A 27,785-nucleotide genomic window follows, 5' to 3' on the forward strand; every position below is an offset into this window, starting at 1 on the left:
CTTGGACGTTTACGTTAAGATTGGGAAAGCAACAAAAGGGACATATAAACTTTAAAAAATAATGACATGTGAATGAAGCTTCCTAAAAACTTTTTTTGTATTAATATACAAAATAAAAAAATAAGAATTCGAGTTCTTTTTTTTTTTCTCTCTTTTTCTTTTCTTTTTTTTTTTTTTTTTTTTGGCCATGCCACATGGGTTGCGGGATCTTAGTTCCCCAGCCAGGGTTATAACCTGGACCCTGGCAACGAAAGTGCCAGGTCCTAACCACTGGACCGCTAGGGAATTCCCAAGAATTCGAGTTCTTGAAATTCATTTTCTTTTAATTTATCAACGTTAACTGTCCTACTCTCATATTTTCAGTCTTCTATTATGTAGGTGAAATTTATTAAGATCCATCATTGGTAGATAGAATAATGTCGAAACTAGCATATACATTCTTTGTGGACACAGAGAGCAGAAGATCGGTGTCCCTTTGCTTTTGTTTAAATAGTGGTTCTAAAATACCAAATGTTATCAATTTTAAGCTTTCCATAAATGGGAGAATCAAAAACCAAATTTTTCACTTTCCGTGCCACATCAGTGTGCACTGGTAACATGGACTGTTTTCTTTCCTTTCTTAGCCAGTACTGGTTATTTGCCTGATACATACTAACATGCAGAACCCTCTCCCATCCTGAAAACTATTTGTTTAGTTCTGTTTATACCATCAGCTTTCCTTTCTTTTTTTTCTCTCCATATATAGACATCTGGAGTAAGCCACCTTTGTCAACTGCTCCATTTCTTCAAGACCCATCCATACTTTTTTCCTCATTACAGTATTGAAATTACAGTCTTTGTGGGCTAATAATCTCTAATTGCCAAATCTATGTTCTTAGTCTTCATTCTCTGTGAGTGCTGCATCATTTAAATACCTGTGAATACTTTCTTCCATTTTTATGTTTTCCTCATTGTCGATCTGTGACTTTATACTACCCTCATGATTATGCTACTTTTCAGGTAACTTTATTTTCCTTTGTTGATGCCTCTTTGTTCTTTCGACTACCGCTTAATTTACAAGAACTCTCTAGTGTTTTATTTGGCCCTCTTTTCAGTTTGTAATTCCTTGCCAGTGAAGTCATCCTCTTTTATTACTTTGTTGCCCCTGTATATGAATTATGTCCAGATTTATGTCTCACAGTCTTCACCTTTCTCATAAGCTTTAGTCCTATATATCTAACAGGCAGCTGGGCAAATTCTGAAAATGGCACATCATCATCTTCTGATATTTTTCTTTCCCAGTTCCTTTGCTTTTTCTTTTTTTTAACACCTGTATTGGAGTATAATTCCTTTACAGTGTTGTGTTAGTTTCTGCTGTATAACAAAGTGAATCAGCTATACGCATACGCATATACCCTCCCTCTTGTGTCGCCCTCCCACCCTCCTTATGCCACCCCTCTAGGTGGTCGCAAAGCACCGAGCTGATCTCCCTGTGCCATGCAGCTGCTTCCCACTAGCTATCTATTTTACATTTGGTAGTGTATATATGTCCGTGCCACTCTCTCACTTCGTCCCAGCTTACCCTTCCCCCTCCCCGTGTCCTCAAGTCCATTTTCTACATCTGCGTCTTTATTCCTGTCCTGCCCCTAGGTTCTTCAGAACCTTTTTTTTTTTTTTAGATTCCATGTATATATGTTAGCACATGGTATTTGTTTTTCTCTTTCTGACTTACTTCACTCTATATGACAGACTCTAGGTCCATCCATCTCACTACAAATAACTCAATTTCGTTTCTTTTTATGGCTGAGTAATATTCCATTGTATATATGTACGACATCTTCTTTATCCATTCATCTGTCGATGGACACTTAGGTTGCTTCCATGTCCTGGCTATTGTAAATAGTGCTGCAATGAACATTGTGGTACATGACTCTTTTTGAATTATGGTTTGCTCAGGGTATATGCCCAGTAGTAGGATTGCTGGGTCATATGGTAAGTTCTATTTTTAGTTTTTTAAGGAACCTCCATACTGTTCTCCATAGTGGCTGTATCAACTTACATTCCCACCAAGAGTGCAGGAGGGTTCCCTTTTTTCCACACCTTCTCCAGCATTTATTGTTGTAGATTTTTTTTTAATTAATTAATTTATTTATTTATTTTTGGCTGTGTTGGGTCTTCGTTTCTGTGCGAGGGCTTTCTCTAGTTGCGGCAAGCAGGGGCCACTCTTCATCGCGGTGCGCGGGCCTCTCACTATCGCGGCCTCTCTTGTTGCGGAGCATAGGCTCCAGACATGCAGGCTCAGTAGTTGTGGCTCACGGGCCCAGTTGCTCCACGGCATGTGGGATCTTCCCAGACCAGGGCTCGAACCCGTGTCCCCTGTTTCCCCCTTTGGGCCTGGGATCCCTTCCCCTCCCCCAGCTGCCCCTCAGGGGCGCCAGTCCCATCCCGCCTCCACTTCTTCTCCCCCTTCACTCCCCCCACACGCCACGTCCTACCCGGTAGCTTGGGGTTCCTTCTGTCCCCTTAGGTGCCCTCCCCCACGGGTGCCTGGTAGGTGCCCTAGTTGTGAGGAGACGAGAATTCCGCTTCCTCCTAGTACGCCATCTTGACTCTGCCCCAGTTCCTTTGCTTTTGATAGTTGTATACCAACCCAGATCCTAGAGCCTCTGCTCCTTCTTCTTTACCCCTAACGACAGTGACTACATCCCTCTGATTAAATTTGGTGATTCTGCATTACAGTTTCTCGCCTTTCTTCTTGCTTTTCATTTCAGTTCCCCTGAATCCATCCCTTTATTGCCTTAAACCATTTAAATTCATTCCCTGGATCCAATGTCCCTTATACTGTTAACTTTGTCCACTGCTTAATATGGTTAGATATGGAAAAGGCAAAGGATGACTCAGATTTTTAAAAATATTTCAGATTTTTAAAATCTAGTTGACTAGAAGAATAGTAATAACATAAACAGAAATAAGAAAGGCGGGAACAGAGCTTTAGGAGGATAGATGTTTGAATTGAAAGAGTTTAAAGATTGTCTGGTCTCATATCCAGCCAAGGGCCACATGCCAAACTCAGTGAGCTTAGTCCAATGTAGAATTGTAGGACGGTGATAGACCATCCTAGTGAAATTGCTTGGTATGCTATTGAAAATGGACAGCAACTTTGGAGAAATGTCATGATTTGGGAGGTAGCTGCACTATACATTTTGAACATTTTTATGGAAAGTTGTTAAAGTCTCTTAGAAGGATACAGCTTAACTAATTTGATGAGTTTGATGTGAAAATGCAGAGAATATATTTAACACAACTACCATTGAATTGTTTAGTAAGTTTGGAATTTGTGGGCAGAACTGGAATCCTTCTTTTAAGCTAACCCATATTTTGTGCATTTCCTGAATGGAGTGATGTTGCCGTGAGAAAGCATTCTACCTTAACTGTACTTAAGTGTTGTAATGAGCCAAGTAGTAGGATGGATCTATCTGCTGTATGCCACTTCAGAAACATTAAGCTAGATGCAAATTAATAATTAGCCATAGTAAGTATAAGAGTTAGGAAAGATTTGAGATGTTTTAATATCAGTGACATCAGTATCTGGAGCTGATGTTTTGTCTTCTGTTGATGTTTCAACAGAATTAATGTAGGTCATTTCTTAGCTATGGGATATTTACTTGAAATTATTTCAGGCATTTTGGAAGTTAATGTAAAATTACCAGGTCTTTAGTAGTATAATCTGTCTGTTTCTTTTTTAGAGTGTTCAACCAGATTCTTCTTCTCCCAGACATGTAAGTCACTCTAATACACCTGTAACTTGTGTTTCCTTAACATTCCTCAAAACCTTTTTTTGGTCATATGTAAGACTGAACTAAGATTTATGTTATTATTTTCTCACTGGCAATAGAAAGTCCCTGATAGTGCATTTGTTCTTTTTAGCCTCCTTTAATTTAGAGCAGTTCCTCAGTATTTGTCTCACACAATATTGACATTTTTAATGGGTACAGGCCAGTAATTTTGTAGACAGATGGTCTTCAATTTGAGTTTGTCTGATATTTCTTCTTTATTAGATACGGGCTGTGCTTTTTTGGTAGGAATATTACAAAAATGCTGTGTTCTTCGTAACTCATCATATCCAGAAGCACATAATGTCAGTTTATGCTTTTACTGGTGATGTTAACTTTGATTTTTTGGCTAAGGGTAGTGTATGCAGTGTTTTTGAAACACTGCAGTGTTAACATTTTGGGCTGGATAATTCTTTGTTGAAAGTTGGGGGTGGGGAGGATCTGTCCTGTGCATTGTAGGGTGTTTAGCATTATCTCTGACTTCTACCCATTAGATGCCAATAGCACCCTCACCCCAATTGTGACAACCACAATGTCTTCAGACATTGCTATATGTTCCCTGGGGGGCAGAATCCCCTCCCACTCCCTTGAGAACCAATACTCTACTGTAATGTTACCATTTTTCTCTTGTAGTTAATAAGTATATCATAGGAGATACTTTGAGATTGTGTATATGTCCTGTTGCCCTGCAAACGTCCGCCCAGTTGTTTTTAGTATCTATTGATGTTTCTTGCCTGAATCAGTTATCATTTGATGGTTGCCAAATAGTGATTTTTTTTAGCTCCATCATACCTTCTACATTTATTAGTTGACTTTTTACTGTAAGAACTTTCCTTTTGTTTTTGTATTGGTGTGGATTCATGGATTCTTATTTTATTAAATGGACAGTAATGTTACTATCATTATTTTGATGCTCAAATTGTCCCTGATTTGGCCATTGGGAGCCCATCAAACTGCCTTCTGTGTCCTTTTGACATACCTTCATCATTTTAAACGTACTTTCTTCCTTTTGGGCACAATTATTTGTTCCAAGCTCATCTTATACTTTCCTGACCCTAGCCTGAAACCAGCCTTTTCTCTGTGGATCCTTAGTTCTTTTTAGTGGATAATGTTATTTACAAACTAAGATCTGGATGCTAGTAATCTTTATTACTAGAATGTCATTGCTTCTAGGTCCTCTCAGTGGATAAAGCTAGAAAAATACATGTATACACTTACATACACTCATACACGTATATACACACATTTATTCTTATACCTATCTATTTATATGCATATTAAAAATAGTGAGTTCATACTGATACGTAATTTCAATCAAGTATCGTGGGGTTTATTCTGTTCTTCCTCCTATCCTTATTTGTAATTCCCTTCTGCCACAGTCAGAAACCTGACCTCCATATGGATGCATTTTGAATCCTTAGAATATAAGCCATCAAAAATCTCAGTAGCTAGTTGTGACACTTCAAATTAAATAAACTGACTTCTTTTTTAATATCATTTTCAGGGTCATAATCGTATCATTGCCTACAGTAGACCAGTTTATTTCTGTTTGTGTTGTGGTCTTATTTGGCTCTTGGATTATGGTAGCAGAAACCTTACTACAACCAAGTTCAAATTATATGGAATAACTTTCACCAATCCGCTGGTGCTTATATCAGCCAGGGATTTAGTTATAGGTGAGTCATCTTTAAAGTATCTTAGATCTTAATGTTAATTTATTTGTATACAAACCATTCACTGATAAATAGATCAATTATATAGATAAAAATACTTTTACTGGGTTTATTTTGCTGTTTATTGCCGTCCTCTCAGTGAGGAATAAAACTATAGGGCTGTTAGGAATGAAAAAAGCTAATGATGAACAAATATTATAGTAATTCTTCTGTTGTTGAAGCAGATGGAATGAAAGATTTCCTTTGGATCTCAGGTCCCTATTATGTGAAAACAGTTGAATTAATTTTAAAAGCTGTTGTTTATAGTTGGAAAGATTATTTAATATTCAGGCAGTTATCTAGAGAGAAATAATTTAAAATGGTATATTTTAAGAAATTTGGTTCGTAGTTTTAAGCAACTTTAAGAAACTACCTTAGTAATTTACATTAATTTCGGGTTTCTTTTTATCATTTATTTTATTATCTTAGGTGAACAAAAGGATGGATGTGATATACTGTTTTTAACTTGCTTTTCTTTCCTTCTATAGTGTTTACACTCTGTTTCCCAATAGTATTTTTCATTGGTCTCCTGCCTCAGGTGAATACATTTGTAATGTACCTTTGTGAACAATTGGATATCCATATCTTTGGTGGTAATGGTGAGTACTTCTTTATAAAAATTACAGTTTACGGTATTACTTTTACAGATCATTAAGTAATAAACTGAACATTAAATTGCTTTTCCAGTTTTTATTTTAGAATTGTAATTAGAAAGAAAAAGGCACTTATTTAATAATTAAAGACTGAACAGGAATTAATTTGTAGATAGCAGTCAAGGCTGCTACTTTAGGGAAAGATCCAGGAATAATGGAGTTGATTTGTAAGTGTTAAAATACTGTCATCTTAAAGTAAAAGTTATAGTGAGTTTACATGGAACCTGAATAGACTTATGAAATATTTATAAAAGATCAAATAGATTGAGCTCTGATACGTGGCATTATATTTAGATTTTGAACTAGTGTATGCATTTGATATTCTATATATTTGGTTTCAGAGCTTTGTTTTATCTTTAGAACGGGAACACCAAAACCAGAATGCTTTTAGTAAAAGCATTTTACTAAATAAGATTTTTAGAATATCTCTGTTTTTAGAGTAGGATATGTGGATATGAATTGGTATACTTAGAAATGTATTCCCCTGTTACATGTACATTTTATTTTCAAAATAAGTAAGACTATACCAAAATTACCCTGGAATAATGTTTTGCAGAACTTGAAAATAACACTTTGGGCAGCCACCATGGTTAAAATACACCCTTATTTAGTTTAACCATCTAACATCTTATCGAAAGATGAGTGTACAACTATAGAAAAAAATATGAAAGGGCAAGAAATTACTGAACTTTATAGTTTATTTCTATTCATACTTCACATTTGCAGTCCACATCTTCCAAGTATATGCATTGAAATTATCTCTCCTGATAAAATGTTGATATTATGGTTTAAATTTTAAATAGAAGCTAAGCTTTTTCTATGTCACTATGTATCTAGAGCATTTTTATTGTTTTGAAAATTTGAAGGAGTGTGAATTAAGACTGGGCTGGGCTTCAGCATAGCTTAATGGGTAGAAAACAATTTCAGTATTTAGGGGACTATTATAAGTGCTATATTAATCTAAACGCTATGCAGAAGGTTTAGTGTAGGTAATTTATAATAGTGGGCTTCGTCATAATTTACAAACTTGTGCAAGGTGTTAGGTTTTTAATATCTCCTAAAGAAAAATTTTTCTTGTAGAGTTCTTTTATGGTCACCATATAAAATTACTATTAAAGTCTGTTATCTTAGCCATCCTCTATTCCTTATTATTAATAATCCCATTAGATCTATTTTTTGTTGTTATTGTTAGCAGTTAGATCGATACTCTTTTGCAAGAATTGATTAACACATGGGAATATACATTTATTTCTGTGGGTAATACAAGTTCTGTTTACATAGACAGTCTACATAATACATTTCTAGCTTCTTTTCAGGCTCTGCAAGCTTCATTTTCCCATACTTTTATAAATAATAAGATACATTCTTGAAGCATAATATAGGTACAATTTTTTTCTGCTGTAGATAAATGTTTATTACTTCCAAGGGGAATATATTTTACCTTGTGTCAGAAATTGTTGATAGTAAACCTTTGTCGTTTCAATTTTTTTTTTTTTATAAATTTATTTATTTTATTTTTGGCTGCGCTGGGTCTTCGTTGCTGTGCGCGGGCTTTCTCTAGTTGCGGTGAGCGGGGGCTACTTTTTATTGTGGTGCGCGGGCTTCTCATTGCGGTGGCTTCTCTTGTTGCGGAGCATGGGCTCTAGGCACATGGGCTTCAGTAGTTGTGGCACATGGGCTCAGTAGTTGTGGCTCGCGGGCTCTAGAGCGCAGGCTCAGTAGTTGTGGCACACGGGCTTAGTTGCTCCGCGGCATGTGGGATCTTCCCGAACCAAGGCTCGAACCCGTGTCTGCTGCATTGGCAGGCGGATTCTTAACCACTGTGCCACCAGGAAAGTCCTCAAAATTTTTTGAAAGAACAGAATGAAGAAACTGAATTTTTATAAATCAAACAAGTAGATATTTAATTATAGTTAATAGCCTACCATTTTAAATACTTTTCAGTGACCTTTTAAGGTATGTTTTCTCTGTAAATGTTTATAAATGTTGATTTCATTTTCCCTTTCCTGTCTAGCCACTACAAGCCTGCTTGCAGCACTTTACAGTTTCATCTGTAGCATTGTGGCAGTAGCCTTACTATATGGATTGTGTTACGGCGCCTTAAAGGTGAGCAATACATGTAGTATGTTGTGTCTTTAAGGCTACTTTTCTATATGAAGATTGTTTTAAATTAACTAGTGATTTTTTTCCTGGTATCTCTTCAGCATTAATTTTCATGGTCTTCCTATGTTGAGCATTATTCTTATTCTCATTTAGTTTGAATTTGAAAGCAATTTCATAGTTAATCATTACTAAAGGAAAATCCTTTTGCATGCAGTATTCATAGGTTAATATTAGAAACAGATTAGTAAAAACTAGGCTGGTCTGGGATAGAGGTGGGCATAGTAATAACAGAATATGAAATTAATTTTAGGTTTCTACTTAAGAATATGTGTAACTACTTTTCACATCAAGATTTTTTAAAACTTAGGAGAAGTTGTTCAAGGACTGCAATTTAAAATACAGTCTAGTAAAAATTAACACACTGAAATTTAATGTCATTATTGGTTTAGAAGAATATGGACAAGCCTTATTAGTTCCATTTTAAAACAATTGTCACCAAATTATAACTAAAAATTTTAGATTTCTCATAAACAACTCTCAGCTCCTGGTATTTTATTTTTTTATGATTAATACAAGATAATCAGAGAACGATAGGGTTGAAAGGGCTATGAAAAGTGACTCATAGTATCCTTCCTTGCTTCATTTATTCAGTAGCATTTACTGTGCTTACTGTGTGCCTAGTTCTGCTTTTAAGTTGCTTATATGTTAACTGTGATTAACAAGTCAATCGATGCTCTTATAGGAGGGTGATGAAGGCTATGAAAACAGAGTGTTACAGGTATACAAATTAAGGTATTACCCTATTCAGCCTAAAGGGATTAAAGATGATTTTCCTAGGGGGTGGTTTTTTAACCAAAATTTGAAGAACAATAGGAAATAGCTAGTTGAAACAAGGGATGAAGAGCCATGGAGTTGTAAAGAAAGTGTGTTATGTACAGGAAACAGCAAATAATTTGGAATTGCTGGAAATTTGGGTACATGAGGAAAGATGGCCTACAGTAAGGCTGGAAAGGTAAGCAACGGCTGGATTATGAAATATCTTTTATCCTGAACGTATTGGGTGGAGATGGAAGACCACCAAATATTCGAGGTAAGGCAAGGAAATGATCAATGTTGCATTTTAGAAAGATTACTTGGTCCCCAGTGTGAAGGAGACTGAAATATAAGCAGGAAGTATCAGAAGTAGGGGGACTCTTGTGCTGCTGTCTTAATTATAAGGGACTTAATGAAAATTGGATTCAGTGAATATATTTGGGAACTCTGTGGATGAAAAGAGCCAGAGTAGGATCCAGGATGACTGCTGGGTAGGGGCTGGCTTGAACAACTGGTTAGGTAGTGATATTAATGCACATGATTGGAAATCTTCGAGTTTACTGGGGAAAGTGATTGTTTACATTTAGACACTTTTATTTGTTGGCATTCATGGGGTATCCAGAGATACATAGTGGGTAGTTATTTGCAGTAATGATGAAAAGATATAGAATTCATCAACAAATTAAAGTATAAGAAAAAGACTGCTAGCCTGGGTTGGCAGGATGCAGATAGAACCCTGGGAAATGCCAATATTTAAGCAGTAGATGGAACAGAATCCAACAAAGGAAACTTCAGAAGCAATACAGTGTGAAAAAAAATTTATTGAATTTGACAGTTAATAGGATATTGGTGACTTTAACAAAACAGCTTTTTTGGTGTTTTGGCTGAGGAAGCTAGATGAATGTAAGTTTAGGTTTGAATAGATATTAAGGAAACGTATTCTACTCTCTCTAGAATATAGTCAGGAAACCTGTGCACATGAGGAGGATTGTTTTCTGGGTTTTGTTTTTTAAAAAAGATCTGAGCCTTGATTGCATTTAAAAGGGGAGATGGAAAATTGATCAGAGAGGGAGATACTTGATGACATTAAGCCCAGGAAGGAACTGGAGGTAATGAGATCCAAATCCAAGCTTCTCCCAGCTACACTACCTACAAATCATCCTGGTATAAAGGTTTTAGAGCTATATTTGGAGAACATGTTTTGGAAAGTGCATCATCATTTGGAAGTTGCAGTCATAGAAGTTAACAATGCAGTAAGTTTTCTAATTTTCTAAAGGCCTATTTAACTATAATTATATAGCAGAAGAGCAGCAATTGTAAAACTGCCAACTAGAACCTTGTGTCCTAAGACAGGCAGGGAGATATGTTTTTTTTCCTTCTTTCTTGGCCATGGCATTTACATTAGACTATTTTCGTTTTAGGTATTCCCCATTGTAAGAGAATAAATGTGCAGATGTACTTATATAAATGAGCAAAGACTATGTGCAGAGATTTCATCATAGCAGTGTTTGTAACAGCAAAAACTGTAAACGACCTAGTATTTGTTGTTTGTGACTGTTTAAATCAATTATGGTATAGCCTCACACTGGAATACTATACAGCCACGAAAAACAATAAAAATAGATTTTAAATTTATTTATTTATTTATTTATTTATTTATTTATTTATTTGGCTGCACCGGGTCTTAGTTGTGGCACACGGGATCTTCATTGCCGCATGTAGGGTCTTCATTGTGGCATGCAGGATCTTTTAATTGTAGCATGTGAACCCCTAGTTCAGTCCTAGACTAGTCAGAGTCTTAGCCACTGGACCACCAGGGAAGTCCCAAAATAGATTTTTTATGTGCAAATGTGGAATGATTTCCAAGACATACAATTTGTTTCTTTTTTATCAAGCTGTATTGAAATGTAATTGACAAAAATGTAAGCTATTTAAAGTGTACAGTATGATTTGATATATGTATACATTGTGAAAGGATTCCTCCTGACAAGTTAGTTAACACATTTATCACTTCACATATTTACCTTTGTTTTGTTTGTTTGTTTGTTTTTTTTGGTGAGAGCACATTTAAATTCTACTCTCTTAGCAAATTTCAATTCTACAATTCAGTGTTATCAACTATAGTCACTGTGTTACATATTAGCTCCTCAGAACTTATTCATCTTTTTTAAAAATTTTTTAAGTTTATTATTTTAATTTTTATTGAGGTATAATTGACATATACATTATATTAGTTTCAGGTAATGATTCAATATTTGTATATATTGCAAAACGAACACCACAATAAATCCAGTTAACAGCTGTCACCATACATAGTTACAAATATTTTTTCTTGTGGTGAGAACTTTTAAGATCTGTTCTCTTAGCAACTTTCAAATATGCATACATTATTATTAACTGTAGTCACTGTGCTGTACATTACATCCCCAGAACTTATTTGTCTTAAAACTGGAAGTTTGGGACTTCCCTGGTGGTCCAGTGGGTAAGACTCTGCGCTCTCAATGCAGGGAGCCCGGGTTCAATCCCTGGTCAGTGAACTAGATCCCACATGCCGCAACTAAGAGTTCACATGCCACAACTAAAAAAAGATCCTGCGTGCTGCAACTAAGACCTGACGTAGCCAAATGAATAAATACTAAACAAAACTGGAAGTTTGTACCTTTTGACCCTCTTTACCCATTTGCCCATGCTGTACCTAAACTTTATCTTATAACTGAAAGTTTGTACCCTTTTACCAACCTTTCCCTGTTTCCCCCACCTCCCAGTCCCTGACAACCACTTTTCTATTCTCTGTTTTTATGAGTTTGACTTTTTTTCCCCCCCACATATAAGTGATAACATGCAGTATTTGTCATTCTCTGTCTGGCTTATTTTACTTAGCATAATGCCCTCCAGTTTCATCCATGTTGTTGCAGATGACAAAGTTTCCTTTTTTTAAGGTTGAATAATATTCCTGTGTGTACGTGTGTGTGTGTGTGTGTATGTTTTAATATAAAGGAAGGCAATATGCCAAAAAATAATGTTTCCTTTGTGCCTTTTTTAAAAAAACACACCTGATGGCTTGTATATACATAGAGCATTTATGGAAGAATACACAAGAAATTGACAATAGAAGTTACTTCTGGACAGTTAGGCTCATTGGGGAACATTGTTGCATGCCTTTAGGAATGGTTTAATTTTTTAATCTATTCACTAATGTAGATTTTTACATCTGTTATTTCTGATTTCTGCTTTTTTTGTGTTTACGTTTTGTTTTTCCTTGAACTTTAAAGCTCATTAAAAGTTAACATTTTTCCTCTAAGATGACTTTAGTACCTCCTGTTTTTTATGTATATACTTTCTAGATGCTTACATATTTTTAAGAGATTGCCAGAATTTGGGCCATTATGTAATGAAGTGAAAACGTTCAGACCGAATACAGTGTGTAGAACAAATCCATATTTTAATCAGTGTATTGCATATTATTCTAAGTTATTAATCTAAATAAAATAAGTCATTTTGAGACCAATTTAAGGGTTTTTTTTTGTCTGAGAGCAATAAAAAGTAGTGTCAAGCATTTGTTAAATAAATGCAAGCATCTTTTGTTTTTTTTCCAGATACTTGTTTTGAGGCAAAATTTATGCACAGTGAATTCCACGTACCTTAAGTACACAATGTGATAAGTTGTGACAAATGCATATGCCTGTGTAATATATACTCCTAGCAAGATACAAAATAGTTTCATCACCATCAGAAAGTTCCCTCTCTTGTTCCTTCCCAGTCGCTTTGCCCCAGCCGCTTTTATTTTAGGTTTGCGGTTCTTGAACTTCATATAAATGGAATCATGCCATATTTACTCTTTTGTAACTGATGTGTTTTGTTCATATAATGTTTTTGAGATTCATCTACGTTATGTGTATCAGTAGTTTGTTCCGTTTTGTTGCAGAGAAGTATCCCATTTAGTTTTAAATCCTCCTTATTTCCATTGTATGAATATGTCACAGTTTATCTACTGTCTTAGAGATGAACATCTGGGTTGTTTCTAATTTAGGGCTATTATGAATAAGGCTGCTATGAATGTTCTTGTGCAAGTCTTTTTTTGTGGATATATGTTTTCATGTTCCTTGGGTAGATAACTAAAACGGAATTGCCAGTTTTCCAAAGTGGTTGTACTGCACATCTTCTTTTCAGTTTTCATTTTTACCAGAGTTGCACATAGTTATCTTTTAAAGAGTCAAATATTTCTACAAGACTTAGTGGCAGGAACAGTAATCCCCTACCCCATTATTTCTTCCTCAGAGTTACCACTTTCAATTCTTTGAGCTGATTCTTTTGGTATTCGCTTCCGTATCTCTGAGCAACTAACTTACACTTCTTGTATTTTGTCAAGGTTTAGGCATTATCCATGGACTGCACGTCATGGAATTGTAGGCTTAACTTTCTTTCACCTCTCCCCCCACATTTCTACTAGACGCAGCCTTCCTTGTCTCCCTCACACACCCGGTATGTTTACCTTACTATCACTGTGCAAATGCTATTCCTACATACATTTCGTTTTCCCCTTTACTTTGTTTTCTTATGTGTTTATCTCTCTTTCATTCTCAAACTCTTCACATATCGTTTAACTTTATTCCCAGTAAGTTCGAACATATCAGGAAGTTCAGTTCCTGGCTCCACCACTTAACTGGACAAATTACTTAAACCATCTGTACCTTAGTTTCCTCATCTATAAATTGGGGAGTAATAGTACATATCTCCAAGGATGATTGTAAGAATTTAGGAAGTACTTATCAAGCTCTGAGAATGGGGCTCGGTACATAGTATGATACAAGTAATACGATGAAGATGATAAGATTTTGATGTAGCCATTAAAAAAAAGGTCTCTGTTGTGATGTGGAACAATTTCCAAGACTATTACTAAATGGGATAAAAAGCAAGTTGTATAATAAACTACCATTTGATTACCCACTCTGCCATTCTCCCCTCTTTGAATCCCCAGAGAAAGACAAAGGCGCTTACCTCAGAGGCCATACTTAAGTACTGTTAACTATTCGTTATAGCAGTGTTATCTACCCTATACCAAGTACCATGCTAGTAGACTCCAGAGATACTGCAGTGAGCAAAGCAGACGTGGCATATCCACATCCACATGTTTGGTTGGCCTTAGAAGCTAGCTTTGTATTATTTATTTCTGGGAATATACAGTTTATTCACTCAAGAAACACTGATGCCTATTCAGTGCTCTGGAGGATGTAATGGCATTTTATATGAGCAGAGACATCCAGAAAGTAGCATACCAAATGTCAACAGTTTGTTTTGCCTGAAGTGTTGTATCATGTGTTGCCTTTTCCTACTCCATTATTATATATAACAGAAGTTTGCTACACCAAGTTATTTTGTTTTTCAAAAAAGAGAACGTAGTTTACTGTAAACTTAATACCACTTAAAATATGAAAGAAATTGACAGCAGCATGTATCAGAAACAAATGTATTATTCCTAGTGTATAATAGAGCTTTAGTACCAAAAGAAATCTGACGATGATCTAGCAGTTAGATTCTAGTTCATCAGAATGTAATAAATCTAAGTTTATGTGGAATAAAATGCAATTAATAACATGTGAAAGGGTTTTGTTTAATTAAATTATCTTTCTCCAAAATACTGACATCAAAGGATTATGTGGTACGTTGTGAATTAGAAGCATATTGTTCTGTCAAACTTTTTTTCCCCAACAGGATTCTTGGGATGGGCAGCATATTCCAGTGCTTTTCTCCATTTTTTGTGGTTTATTAGTGGCAGTATCCTATCATCTCAGCCGACAAAGCAGTGATCCATCTGTACTTTTGTAAGTGAGATTACTTGTTACTGAATTAAAGAAATTTAAATAAGTTGGCATTTCTTTCAAGTTTAACTTCCAAAATCTGTTTTTCCAATGCCTTGTCAAAGTGCTAGTGACTTATCTATATTTGATTTCAAAATATATTAACTTTGGGTCATTCTGATTACCACTGGCTGAAAGTATTTGTTAGCTTTTTCTCTCCTAAGATTTAAAACTATATTTTCATAAAAATATTCTTATTGTATGCTTATTTATGGCATCTTAAACTTTTTAGAATTTGTCATTTGCTTAATGAGTAAATATACTTGGATCACTTCATTTTCTATCATAAACTTTATTTGCCATTTGAAGTACTGGTTTTTAGGTTATAAATATATTTTAAAATTATTTTCTCTCTTTTTTTAATGTAAAGCTCTTTGGTGCAATCCAAGATTTTTCCAAAAACAGAAGAGAAAAATCCAGAAGACCCATTGTCTGAAGTAAAAGATCCACTGCCTGAAAAACTTAGAAATTCTGTTGTAAGTTTTAGCTTTTTAAAATCACCTAAAAGACTTAAATTTTATATAGTTCATCATGTTGTATAATGAACACTTCTTGAGGTAACACAATTTTAATAACTGGGGAAAAATACAGATATAGTTGTATATGGTTGGTGGTTTTTATTTCAAATTTTAACATGTAAGAAATGCTCATTCCTCAAAGTTTGTTTCAATGTAGAACAGTATGCTAAATATTTATTTTTAGATAAGGCGAGATTAAGTGATTGCATTGTTTATAGAATTCTTAATCCTATTGAATTTAAACTAGGATTTGAAAGGTGAATATTAACATAAATTAGATTTATTTTGTTGTTATTTTTGTTGATAAAAACTACATCCTTATAAGTCATCTGCTGGTCTTTTAGTGTGTTTTGTTTTTCAAGGGTAAGTGTGTGTGTGTGTGTGTGTGTGTGTGTGTGTGTGTGTGTGTGTGTTTATTTTCCAGGTTGAAGGAGAGAACAATAACCTGTACTAATTTCATATACTCAAGCAGATGTAGTAATTTAAAAAATTTTAATGTTACCTGCATTCTTTCAGTTATTATTTTAAAAATGAATTCTACAGATTCATATCTGCCTTATGGAACAAAACATAAAACATTTTTTCCTAAGTTATTTTACATATTTCAATTTATGAAAGACTGAATTTATATAGGTCTTGAATTAGACTAATATTTACCTTCACTGAACTTGCGCTGTTCACATATTCTTTAGAAAACTTTAGAAAAATACAAAACTGCCTCTAGATATAATTTAAACAATTTTTTCTGACTTTAGTTTTCATGTTAGCAAAGGACATTTCTTGTTAGGTATAATAGGATATTTCTGAATGTATTAGCTTAAAAGCATAAATCTGTGGGTCAGTTGATGACCAAAGATATCAAGAGGTTTCTGGTTTTCACTGCAACCACTAAAAGAACCAAAATTCAGTAAGTAGGGACTTCTCTGGTGGCGCAGTGGTTAAGCATCCACCTGCCAATGCAGGGGACACGGGTTCGAGCCCTGGTCCGGGAAGATCCCACATGCCGCGGAGCAACTAAGCCCGTGCGCCACAACTACTGAGCCTGTGCTCTAGAGCCCGCGAGCCACAACTACTGAAGCCCGCGTGCCTAGAGCCCATGCTCCGCAACAAAAGAAGCCACTGCAATGAGAAGCCCACGCACTCGCAACAAAGAGTAGCCCCCGCTCCCCCCAACTAGAGAAAGCCCGCACGCAGCAATGAAGAGCCAACGCAGCCAAAAATAAATAAATATATTTTTTAAAAAAACAAGATTCAATAAGTAAAACAGGACATATGCATGCAGTTTCAACATTTCAGAAGGCCAATGAAAATATAACTTTGTTATCCAAAAGGATATACCCTATAAAAGAACTTAAATATCTCATTTCTTTTTCCCATATGTAAAGCTTACGGACCAATGGGGGAAAAGTCTTCATTCTAAAAGACTTTGTTATGATATGTTTACTGTGTGTGGAACTAGTTAAGCTTAGTTTAATTTCCTTGGTATTGCAGTATCAAACCAAAATATGAGGAAACCGAGGAAGAAAATAAGACTTATTGTAGTTAATTATTATGTGTAAGAAATACCTAGAAGTGCTACAGAATAGGATCAATGAAAACTTATTTCTTAAGCTTGGCCACTTGGGAGGAAAGATTTTGTTTAAATTTTTGTGTAATGTTTGATTATTCTGTTTTGTTCCACAGAGCGAGCGTTTACAGTCTGACCTAGTAGTGTGCATTGTAATTGGTGTGCTGTATTTTGCTATTCATGTAAGCACAGTGTTCACAGTATTGCAGGTAAGGAATCATTTTGTTCTTTTCACTCGGGGAAAATAACTTTGTTTGGATTCACTTCTGATTTGATTGTAGTGTTGGTCCATAATGCCGAAATATATGACTTTTTGTTTGGTTTCAACAACAAATACTTATTTTCTCATGGTTTCTCATGGGTCGTGACTCTGGGAGTGGCTTAGCCAGATGATCCCAGCTCAGCATGTGTTATGATGCTGCAGTCATACATGGCTGCAATCCACTGAGGCTGTTAGCAGGCCTCACTTCCTTGCTGACTGTTGGCCAGAGAGCTTAGTTCTTCTCCATGTGGTCCTCACCATGGGCTGCCTGAGTATCCTCACAAAATGGCAGCCTGTTTCCCCCAGAGCCAGTGATCCTAGAGAGAGAAAGCCCAAGACCGAAGGCCCAGTCTTTTATAACTGACGTTGGATGTGGCATACATACCACCATTTCTTCCGTATCCATTGGTCATACAGGGCAGCCCTACTGCAGTGTGGGAGGGGAATACAAGCAGGCACAAACACCAGGAACCGTGCTGGACTAACACCGTATGCCCTGTGGCCTCCATGATTCACATCCTTCTAAACCCCGCAAAGTCTCATCCCACTACAACTGGAAGTCCAGAACGCCGTCCTCTAAATCAGGCCCGGGTGTGGGTGATGCTTGGTCCTGCAGTGCAGTGCTGCGCATCTGCAGGCCACGCGGTTACCCTCCTCAGGGCTCTTCATTCTCTTGTGCAGACCTGTATTTCTACATGGTGTCAATTGATTATGATGCACCTCCACATAGTTTTCTTCATGTTTTTGTGTTTGGGGTACATTGCATCTGTGGTCTAGTTTTCATCAAATTTAGAAAATTTTGGTCATTATTACTGTAAATGTTTTTCCCCTTTTCCTTTTGCTGTCCCTCCACCCACCCCCACTCATGGACTCCAGTTACATGTATATTTGGCCTCTTGAATTTGTCCCACAGTTCACTGATGCTTTGTTCATTTTAAATTCTTCCCCCCCCCCCACATGTTTAATTTTGAATACTTTCTATTGCTATTGCTTTGTTGTTAAGCTCACTAATCTTTTCTTCTGTAATATGTAATCTGCAGTTAATCCCATCCAGTGTATTTTTTGTCTCAGAACTAACAAGTTTCATCTTTAGAAGTTGGATTTAGGTCTTTTTTTGTATCTCTCATGCCTCCATTCACTTTTTTGAACAAATGGAATTCACTTCTAACTCTCTTAATGTTCTTGTCTCATAATTCTAATTTCTGTGTCACTTATGGGTTGGTTTTGATTAATTGGTTTTTTTCCCCATGGGTCATAGTTTCCTGATTCTTTGCATGCATGGTAATTTTTGATTGGATGTCAAGCATTACAAGGTTTGCCTTTTGTGTATTGGATATTTTTGTATTCCTAGAAATATTCTTGAACTTTGTTTTTTGTCACTGTTAAGTTACTTGTTAACAGTTTGATCTAACTCAGATCTAACTTTTAAGATTGCTTAATTGAGACTAGGGCTGTTTAGCTTAGGGCTAATATTCCCCCTACTGAGGCAACACGCTTTGGAATACTGTGACCAGTGCCCTGTGAATGTTGAGTTTTTCCAACCTGGCTTGTGAGAACAGGCACTATTCCTAGCCCTGTGTGAGTGCTGGATACTCTTCTCTCTAATCCCTTGGCGAGGTTCCTTCCCTTTCCATACGTAGTTCCCTCCCACACACATGTGCTGATTCCCCTGAATACTCGAGGGAGACTCTGCAGATCTTCGAAGTTCTGTCTCCATGCAGTTTTCTCTTTGGAACACTGTCTGCTCTGGTGAGCTGTAGCTGCTTTGCTGTCTCCAGGCTTTTAGTTCTATCTCCTCAACTCAGGAGGTACCAGGCTTCATGTGGGTTCCCCTCCCTTCACTGCGACTTGGAAAGTATCTAAGGGCATTAAGCTGGGGCAGTCCTGACACTTACCTCACCTATTTGCTTTCTCTCAGTGTTTACTGAGTATTTCCTTATGTCTAGTCTATTGCAAACCATTGGTTTATATATTTTATTCTATTTTGGTTCGTGTGGAATAGAGTAAATCTCTATTATTCCATTTGGCCAGAAGCAAAGGTTATATTATTTAATTTTAACATTTTTGCCTGTTTTCTTCTCTTCCAATTTGAACCATTAACTCCTGAGTACCTCACAAGCTGAGTGAGGTCCAGTGGGTCTTCAGGGGTCCGATGGAAACCTCTTTAGTTTCTAAACATATAACTTTTAATTTGAATATTTGAAGTGATGGTACTTGGTTTTTGTGGATTTAGTCATACATAAGAACTCTCTTCCAAACCATGTGAAGCCACAAAAAAAGAACTTTTTTCTCATTCTATTTTGCTCTTCACTCAAACTTACAATTTTATTTAGCTCATGTCCTTTATCTCTACTAGCTAAAACAATTGAATACATTGCTCTGCAAGTCACATAGAACATTCTTAGGGAAGCAAGCAGTATACCTCAGGCCACACTCTAATTACATTGACAGTGTGAGACACCAAGGAAAGTAGTTAACACATTTTAAAATATCTGTAATACGTGAACAGTCACTAACTTTGATGGCTGATTTAATCAGAAAATTACATAATATAGAAATGTTAACTGCAGACAAATGTTTAGTTCTTAGATTCTATAGTTGACTAAAATTGAACTGACCAATTAGAAGTTCTCCTTTGGGTCTCAAAATCACTTTTAATGTCCTCAACTTTATCCTTCTTTTAGCCTGCGCTCAAGTATGTGTTGTATGCGCTTGTCGGCTTCGTGGGTTTTGTAACCCATTACGTGCTGCCTCAAGTTAGGAAGCAGCTACCGTGGCACTGCTTCTCTCACCCTCTGCTCAAGACGGTGGAGTATAATCAGTATGAAGTTCGAAGTAAGTATTTCATTAACACTTTTCCTTTCAATACTATGGATTTTTTTCTTTTACTTTGTTGACAGGTGACAGTTAAGTAAGTATCATCAAGTAACACTTTGGCTTCTATTTCTTAGGTTTGACACTGTAATGAATCAGACCTTTTGCTTTCATTTCAGTTGAAGTATAAATGTCAGTGCTAAATTGCCAACTTACCACAGAATAAACCTTGTTCTTTCCTTCTCTAAGTTGTTCTTCACAGACCTCTCATTAATGAATCCTTCAGTGTATGTCTATGACTTCTCTTTCCAGTCGCTACCTTTACCCTCAATCTTCCTTGCCATATGCAGGCAACTCAGTCCTCTTTAAGACTTCTATTTGGTATATTTTTAACTCAAAGCATAAAGGGAATAGAAAGGTCATTCCTGTTTCCACCAGTGACACTATGTCCTACCAGAGAGGGTTATAAAGAGTTGATCAAGAGAAAAGAGGTGAAAAACATTTGTAATTGCTATTATTCATTCAGATTTGGGATAAAGTATAAAATGACTAAAAAGAGGTAGAACGCCAGTCCATTTGGCAAGCTTTTTACTTGTCACTTTAAACCCTGACTTTTCTGTTATAAGCAATCAGTCTGGTTCATTGGTTCCATGACCTATAATATACTTCCTCATTTTAGGGATATAATAAAAGTTAATACCTGTGTCATCATTATTATATGCCAGTGATTAAACAAGCCAATGTTTTTTCCTCAGACTTTCTCTTTAGTTAATGAGTTGCCATAGAGAGTAAATTTCTCAACTGTTTGGAGATAAATTAACTTCTTTAGAGAACTCTGAAGCTTTTGAAAGATTTCTATACCAAACTTGACTTTACAGTATCAAAGCATATTTCCTGGGCCTTTTAGCAAAATTGCTTAAGTCATCATGGTACTGTAATCTTGATCACTATTTTGATCCTGGAGAGATAATTGAATATTAATGTGTAGATTGTAGTAAAATGAGGTAAAACTATAACAATCTATACTGGCCTATTCTTACCATAAGGAAAATAACTCAGAATGATGTATTTTTGATGGTTAATGATTAATTGCTTTCATATATAAATGTTAGCAGGTGTATCTGGTTTGTTTTGAAGAACAGTTTTCATTAAAGTAGATCATTGATCATGTTGTTTGTTTTTTATCTTAACAAAACATTTAGTCTAAATTTTTATAAATTTTGAATCAACATAACATTTTTCACTTATTGAGAGTATTAGGCATTAGCAAATTTGACTGTAGTAGCTATAAAGAAAAATATGATTCATTAGAGAACTTCCTAGAGGTACTTGACATTATTTCCAGATAGCTGGAGGACCTTATTTTAAATCTTTCAGCTTATGCTAGACACTTTCCCCAATGACATTAAATATTAAAGTATTGGGAAAATATTACTGGCAGTGAAAATGACACTTATGAAGTGTGTGAATCCAAAACATATCATACTTTCATATCTGTTCTGAGATGTATGTCTTATAAGATGTATGTGTATATAAGGATTTTAAAAACAGATAATTTAATAGATCATTTATTTCTTTTGGGGGAAAGGGGCAGTCTAATAATCTTCACTAACCTTTTCTCCAAAAGTTATAGGCATAAATAAGAAAAAGTTATGGTTAAAAACTGAGGTTTCAAGAATAAAAGTTTAAAATGAAATTCAGTTCATCTAAATTTAACATCTAAGTTGGAAAGTTGGATGTGTCTCAGAATTCATAAAATTGACTGTTGATTGACATACTGGATTACTTACATTATTTATAGTACAGCTGAATTTGAGTGGTAAGATTTTCCTTTCTTATCACATATCCAGACTATTTTATGCATTAGATGACATGGTTTTCTTGACTTAATATTGCCTTGTTAGACGCAGCTACTGTGATGTGGTTTGAGAAACTTCATGTGTGGCTTCTTTTTGTGGAGAAGAATATCATCTATCCATTGATTGTTCTCAATGAACTTAGTAGCAGTGCAGAGACAATTGCTAGTCCAAGAAAACTGGATACAGAGTAAGTACAGTACTCCTCTTATCTAAGTTTGACTGTTGGGGTCTGTCATAGCAATGTCTTAAGTTACTGATCTAGTAACAAGTAATCATTGAGTGTCTCTTTGGTGCAAAGTACTGTGTGAAAAATTCAAGTGAAGTTTTGTCTTGGACTTCCCTTTTCTGAACATCTGTTTCTGCTCTTGGCATATTACTACTCCAGACATCTCATTGTGAACTAACATTTTATGAGATGACATTTATTAAATAAGGTTAATTTTAATATTAGATGGTAAGTTTTAGAGATGATTATTTTTGTGTACTATGTGAATCAGACCATTTAGGTGTTCATTTGCCTATACAATCATCCTGTAGGCCTACCCACTACACTAGGTACATGTTGTTGGGTAAGCATTAATATGTTTTTTATGTGCTAAATGCTGTTAATGTTTAAGCAATAGAAGTACTGAGAAACTGGAGAACCAAATGTCAGAATTGCAGTAGTGTTACTTATTTTTTAAACATTATTATTTATATAAAGGATAAGAGTTATGATACATATGCTTAAAAAGGAATATTTAGAAGTTTAAATTTGATATATATATTTCTGAGCTTACTAAATGAAATGGTGATTTTTCTGAAGTTCGTAGATTAAAGTTTTCAGTCATCAGTTGATGAATGTGCTTTCTTTATATTGTAGATTAGGTGCTTTAATGATCACCATTGCTGGTCTGAAGTTGCTACGGTCCTCTTTCAGCAGCCCTACATATCAGTATGTCACAGTCATCTTTACTGTGCTCTTTTTCAAAATTGACTATGAAGCTTTTTCAGAGACCATGCTGTTGGATCTCTTCTTCATGTCCATACTCTTCAACAAGGTAATTTGTCACTGAAGGAAACATCCTTATCTGCAAAAAGTGTCTCCCTAAGTAATATGCCATTTAGTGAGGATTACGCTTGCATTTCATTCGCTTCATTATCTTTTAAGTAATATCTTTCTTCAGTCAACCAGTTGTTTAGGATTAGAATCCCTAAACAGTGCCAGTCACTGTCATCCATAGAAGATATATTTCTTGCTGTGGCTAAGAAGGTAAGATTAAATTATATGGAAAAATTAGAGGAACTCTAATAAGTATATAAATATATGGGTTCTTCCAAAAGGGGGTGTGGTTTTGAATAATTTTAGAAACAAACATGGTAATAATTGAGCTGAACTGTGGGCTGCTTCATAGATGGAGGGAGGAAATAACCTGATACTGAATGAAGATGGTGGAGACTGAAGGCAGTCAGGCCATGCGGGAGCAGTGAGACACTAGCTTATTTGCAGGATATACTGAAGTTTACAGAATGCTCCTAAAATTTGTTATCACCCATGGGATAGTTGCCTGTAGTCTTTTTACAAACAAGATGGTAAAGCCTGCATCTTCTGCCTCCAAGAATCTTCTTGCTGAGCCACACTGCCTTTCTAAGTGAAATAGGTTGTGTAGTCAGATTATTTGAAATTAAATAGTTTAGATTTCATGTTAACACTGACCACATACAAAGGACTTTGACATATATTATCCCATTTGATAGGTGACAGAGAGCTGAAGCATATGAGCAGCTACAAAACACAGTGAAATCCCAATTTTAGGAAAGTTAGCCTGGTCAGCCACATTTGGGATGAATTGGGGAAGAGAGAACCTAAAGGTATGGAGAACAGCTTAAGAGATTGTGACAGTAATTTAGATATGATAGAGGTCTGGCCTAGGATGGGGACAGTAAAAATGAAAACCGTTAATCTGAACAAGCTTTTAGAAATAGTCAGTTTCTAAATATTGTACTAAATGTTGTGCTAAATAGCTTCTAAAATATCACAATATTATATTTGTTCAATCACTAATTTGTATGCATTTTTATCATTTATTTCCTCTTCTAGTGAACATGATTAATCATACGAGGAAGCCAGAAAGTTAATCAGAGAATTGTCTGTATAAAAAAAGCATGTGATTTCTCACAAATTTAATATTTAGATTGGAAATTGTATTGAATCTTATACCAGTTGGGAAAAAGTGAAAGTTGCAGTAAAATATAAACTAAACAGTCCTTGAAATAGTCACTACACTTAACTCACATTAGTTTGGATTTTCTTAATACTTTCATTTGTTAAGCAAATTGTTTTTGAGAGTGTACCATGTTCCAGAACTATTCTAGATGCTTAGGCTACATTAGTTAGCAAAACAGAGAAGCTCTGCCCGTAAGGAGTTTGCATTTTATATGGTTACTTCATAGAACTTAACAGTGATAATAAGCAAGTAGTATTCAAGGGATCTCTTTAGATATATTTATTTTAAGATATCGTTGTAAGGTGTACCACCAACTTAATAATATTTCAAGAAAAAATTGCTCTGAATGTATACAAAAATATTTTCACCCACTAATCACTTAAACATGTAATTACATATCATTTTTCTTTAATATTACAGTCAAAATTTGAGTACAGTCTGTTTCCCACTTAGAAACAGAAGAGTGTTCTGAGTCACTGTTTTTAAGCAGTTGCAGTGGCATCTGATATTATACATGATGCTCTTACTTCCTGTCATCCTGATCCCATTAGTACCGAGGGTTGCCAGCGTAATTTGGAGTCATGGCAAAGAATGCAGGGATTCATCTGCATTTTCTGAGTGGTTGAAGTTGTGATTTCTTTTTTAAATCGGAAATTAAACAAGTTCATTTGTAAATCGGCTAAGTAATTTAAATGTGAGGTGTTTGGTGCCTGAATCATGGCACTGAATCAGTCAGAACCTCTTGCTTTTAAGATTCTGTGATCTGTTCTGAGAATGGGGCCTTGCGTTGCCTAGCACGCAGAGGCGATCTTGGGCACAGCAGCTCTGCTTCATGAAGAGTTGAAGACATGTTCAACAAGAAAACAGGTCCTAATTGAGATACGATTAAAAGGTATATTATGTTCCCATTGGCAATAGCAATTCTGATTATGAACAGATGACTAATACCCACTAGTAATTCCTAAATTCTTAGGAAACAGACAGTGACACCTGAATTACAACTGTATCCCCTGCCTGGCTGCTTTCAAATTCCTTTTGACATTGCATTTAAAACTTACTCATTTTGCAAAGCACTAAAATATGAGGGAAATGTCAGAATAAAAAAATATGTATTTATTGCTCAAGCTTTACAGACATCTAGATTTTTTTTTTTTTTTTTTTTTTGGTTTTGCTTGTTAGTAGTAATAGAACCAATAGAGGGCATAGAATTTTTTAAACTGATAAAACACAAATCCGTAAGTCAGTTAACTGTCTTTACTTAAAAACATATGCAGTGTTTGGGCAGTGATATTTCTCTTCCTTTGATGCAAATGGCAAATAATTTCCATGCTATTTCCCTGTTAGGAAGAAAATCATTTTAGAAGTTTTTCATTTTCTGATTAAAAAATCTGATGGTAAGCTTTTTACTGATTGTTTTTGTTTTCCTCCTACAGCTTTGGGAACTCCTTTATAAATTGCAGTTTGTATACACTTACATTGCTCCATGGCAAATTACATGGGGTTCTGCTTTCCATGCTTTTGCTCAGCCCTTTGCAGTGCCCCGTATCCTTCTAATAAAAGTTTTATAAGAAAGGGCAGTCATATCCTTGATGAGAATGTTGGTTTGTAGGCATAACCTTTCACAGGCATAGAATATAGGTTACTATATGATAAATTATCAAAAATTCACGGTCTTTTGAGCCCACACCTATACCAATTTTGATTGTTTAATTTGTATTAACTTCTGTGGCTCACAGATCATCTGAACATGAGAAAAGTATTAAGGCTTTATAACTAAGTAATGCTGATTAAAAATTTCATGTTTATATATGTGAGTATTGAAGTACAGGAATTTTCAATATATACAAAATGTGTTTAGAAATATTTATAAATGAATGAGCATTCAAAACATTTACCATATTGATATGATAGTAATTAAACTTACATTCAAAATTTTCTATTCTCATCCTTTCTTAAAGGTACTTTCTAAGTAAACATAAAGGTTAGGGACCTTGTAGATGTTGATATGCAGACTTTTGTATCTTTAAATTTTAGTTTTTATCTTCTGGAAAATTAAAACCATCTCTACCCAAGAGTGATACATGGAATTTTACCAGACACATGTTAGCAAATGTTTATTTGGCTCCCTTCAGAGCATCATGCCAGGCTGTACCTTCCTGGCTGTGTCATTCTGCTTCTACCCCTTATACTGTCCAGTGACACCTTCTTCTGTATTCCTCTGATGAACCTCATTTTTCTAATTGCTGTAATTGCAATGTGTTTGTGAGGGGTGTGTGTGTGTGTGTGTGTGTGTGTGTGTGCCGTGCGTGCAGGTGTGTGAACACACGTGCACAGTCAGATGAACGTTAAGGTCCTTAACCAGTTTTCCCATAGATTCAGCCATGTTGTTTGTTCAGGCTGCCGTATCAGCCTTCTTTTCTACTCCACTGAACCCCTTTCTGGGAAGTGCAATATTCATCACTTCATATGTTCGACCTGTGAAATTCTGGGAGAGAGACTATAAGTGAGTAAAGAACAACACTTGAAAGCCAGTTTTTATCTTTTTTACTAGGAAAAACTATTGACAGCATTGTTATAAATTATTCATGGTTAATAATTTTTTCTATTGAAATATTTAAAATTTTATAAATATTCTTAAAGTTTCAAAATTATATAAAATTGGAAGAGTCAGAGAATACTCTCTCTACCTTTTTTTCTATTTATAAGATTTTTAAAACATAGTCCTAGTTAAATATATTCATTTTTCTGTCTTTTTTCTTTTAATGTTATTTCTTAGAATTGTTCCACATTAATAATACTTTGAAACTTTATGCTATACACTGTTACATCATTATAACAGTCATAATTAGTTATCTCATAGTTTTCTAAGAAGTAGCTATTTTTAGAGCTAAAGTTTTTATAGGTTATTTGTAGTTTTTCATGAGGATAGGTTTTTAAATAACCATCTTTGTACATAAAGTATTATCTTCATTTAAGCTTAATTCCTTAGGTTAGCTGTTTAATATGATGCCTAGTAACTATCCTTGTATGTAATCTCCAAATTTTTTTCTTCTTTTTTTTTAATTTAAGAAAATATCTAAAGGGGAATTACTGAATCATGGAGCTTAAACATTTTAAAGGCTTATAAATGTATTAACATGTTGATTCAGAAAGAGCTTGTACAAATTTATAATTCTACTGGCCAGCTCCACGCCTTTCTCTCTACACTTTCACACATAGGTACATATAATAGGTGAAAACGGTAATCTTGACTTTTTAACAATGAACTGGCTTATGGATGTGAAACTTTTGCTCTGGTCTTTTACCTAAAATCACACATAGTATTTCTCTTTTTGGTGAATTTCAGTGTTATTTATACCCTTTTTTTCTTCTGGACCAACTTAAATTTAGTCCAGAATAACATCTTTGTCAGCAGTTCTTAAACTTTTTGATCTCAGAACCCCTTTACATACAATCTTAAAAATTATTGACGTCTCCAACGACTTTTTGTTGATAGGGGTTTTATCTACTACATAGTTATTTACTATAATAAATATTGTACAATATTTATTGGATTATAAGTCAAAACTCAATTTTAAATGAATTAATATAAAAATAACAACAATAA

General features: G+C 35.2%; 1 protein-coding gene across 6 annotated transcripts in view; it reads left to right on the forward strand.

The window, feature by feature from the left end:
* PCNX1 (pecanex 1) overlaps positions 1 to 27,785 on the forward strand; it is a 164,544-nt gene that overhangs the window by 100,654 nt on the left and 36,105 nt on the right. For all 6 annotated transcript variants that reach the window (XM_059914533.1, XM_059914535.1, XM_059914534.1 and 3 more), the window contains 12 exons: positions 3,726 to 3,758; positions 5,317 to 5,488; positions 6,013 to 6,123; positions 8,192 to 8,283; positions 14,806 to 14,915; positions 15,322 to 15,427; positions 17,153 to 17,245; positions 19,983 to 20,133; positions 22,017 to 22,158; positions 22,834 to 23,011; positions 25,612 to 25,720; positions 26,552 to 26,681. In XM_059914533.1, coding sequence (XP_059770516.1) covers positions 3,726 to 3,758; positions 5,317 to 5,488; positions 6,013 to 6,123; positions 8,192 to 8,283; positions 14,806 to 14,915; positions 15,322 to 15,427; positions 17,153 to 17,245; positions 19,983 to 20,133; positions 22,017 to 22,158; positions 22,834 to 23,011; positions 25,612 to 25,720; positions 26,552 to 26,681 — 1,427 coding nt within the window. The remainder of the gene's footprint in view (positions 1 to 3,725; positions 3,759 to 5,316; positions 5,489 to 6,012; positions 6,124 to 8,191; positions 8,284 to 14,805; positions 14,916 to 15,321; positions 15,428 to 17,152; positions 17,246 to 19,982; positions 20,134 to 22,016; positions 22,159 to 22,833; positions 23,012 to 25,611; positions 25,721 to 26,551; positions 26,682 to 27,785) is intronic.

This window comes from Balaenoptera ricei, chromosome 2 (genome assembly GCF_028023285.1).
Source record: "Balaenoptera ricei isolate mBalRic1 chromosome 2, mBalRic1.hap2, whole genome shotgun sequence".
Classification (NCBI taxonomy): Eukaryota; Metazoa; Chordata; class Mammalia; order Artiodactyla; family Balaenopteridae; genus Balaenoptera; species Balaenoptera ricei.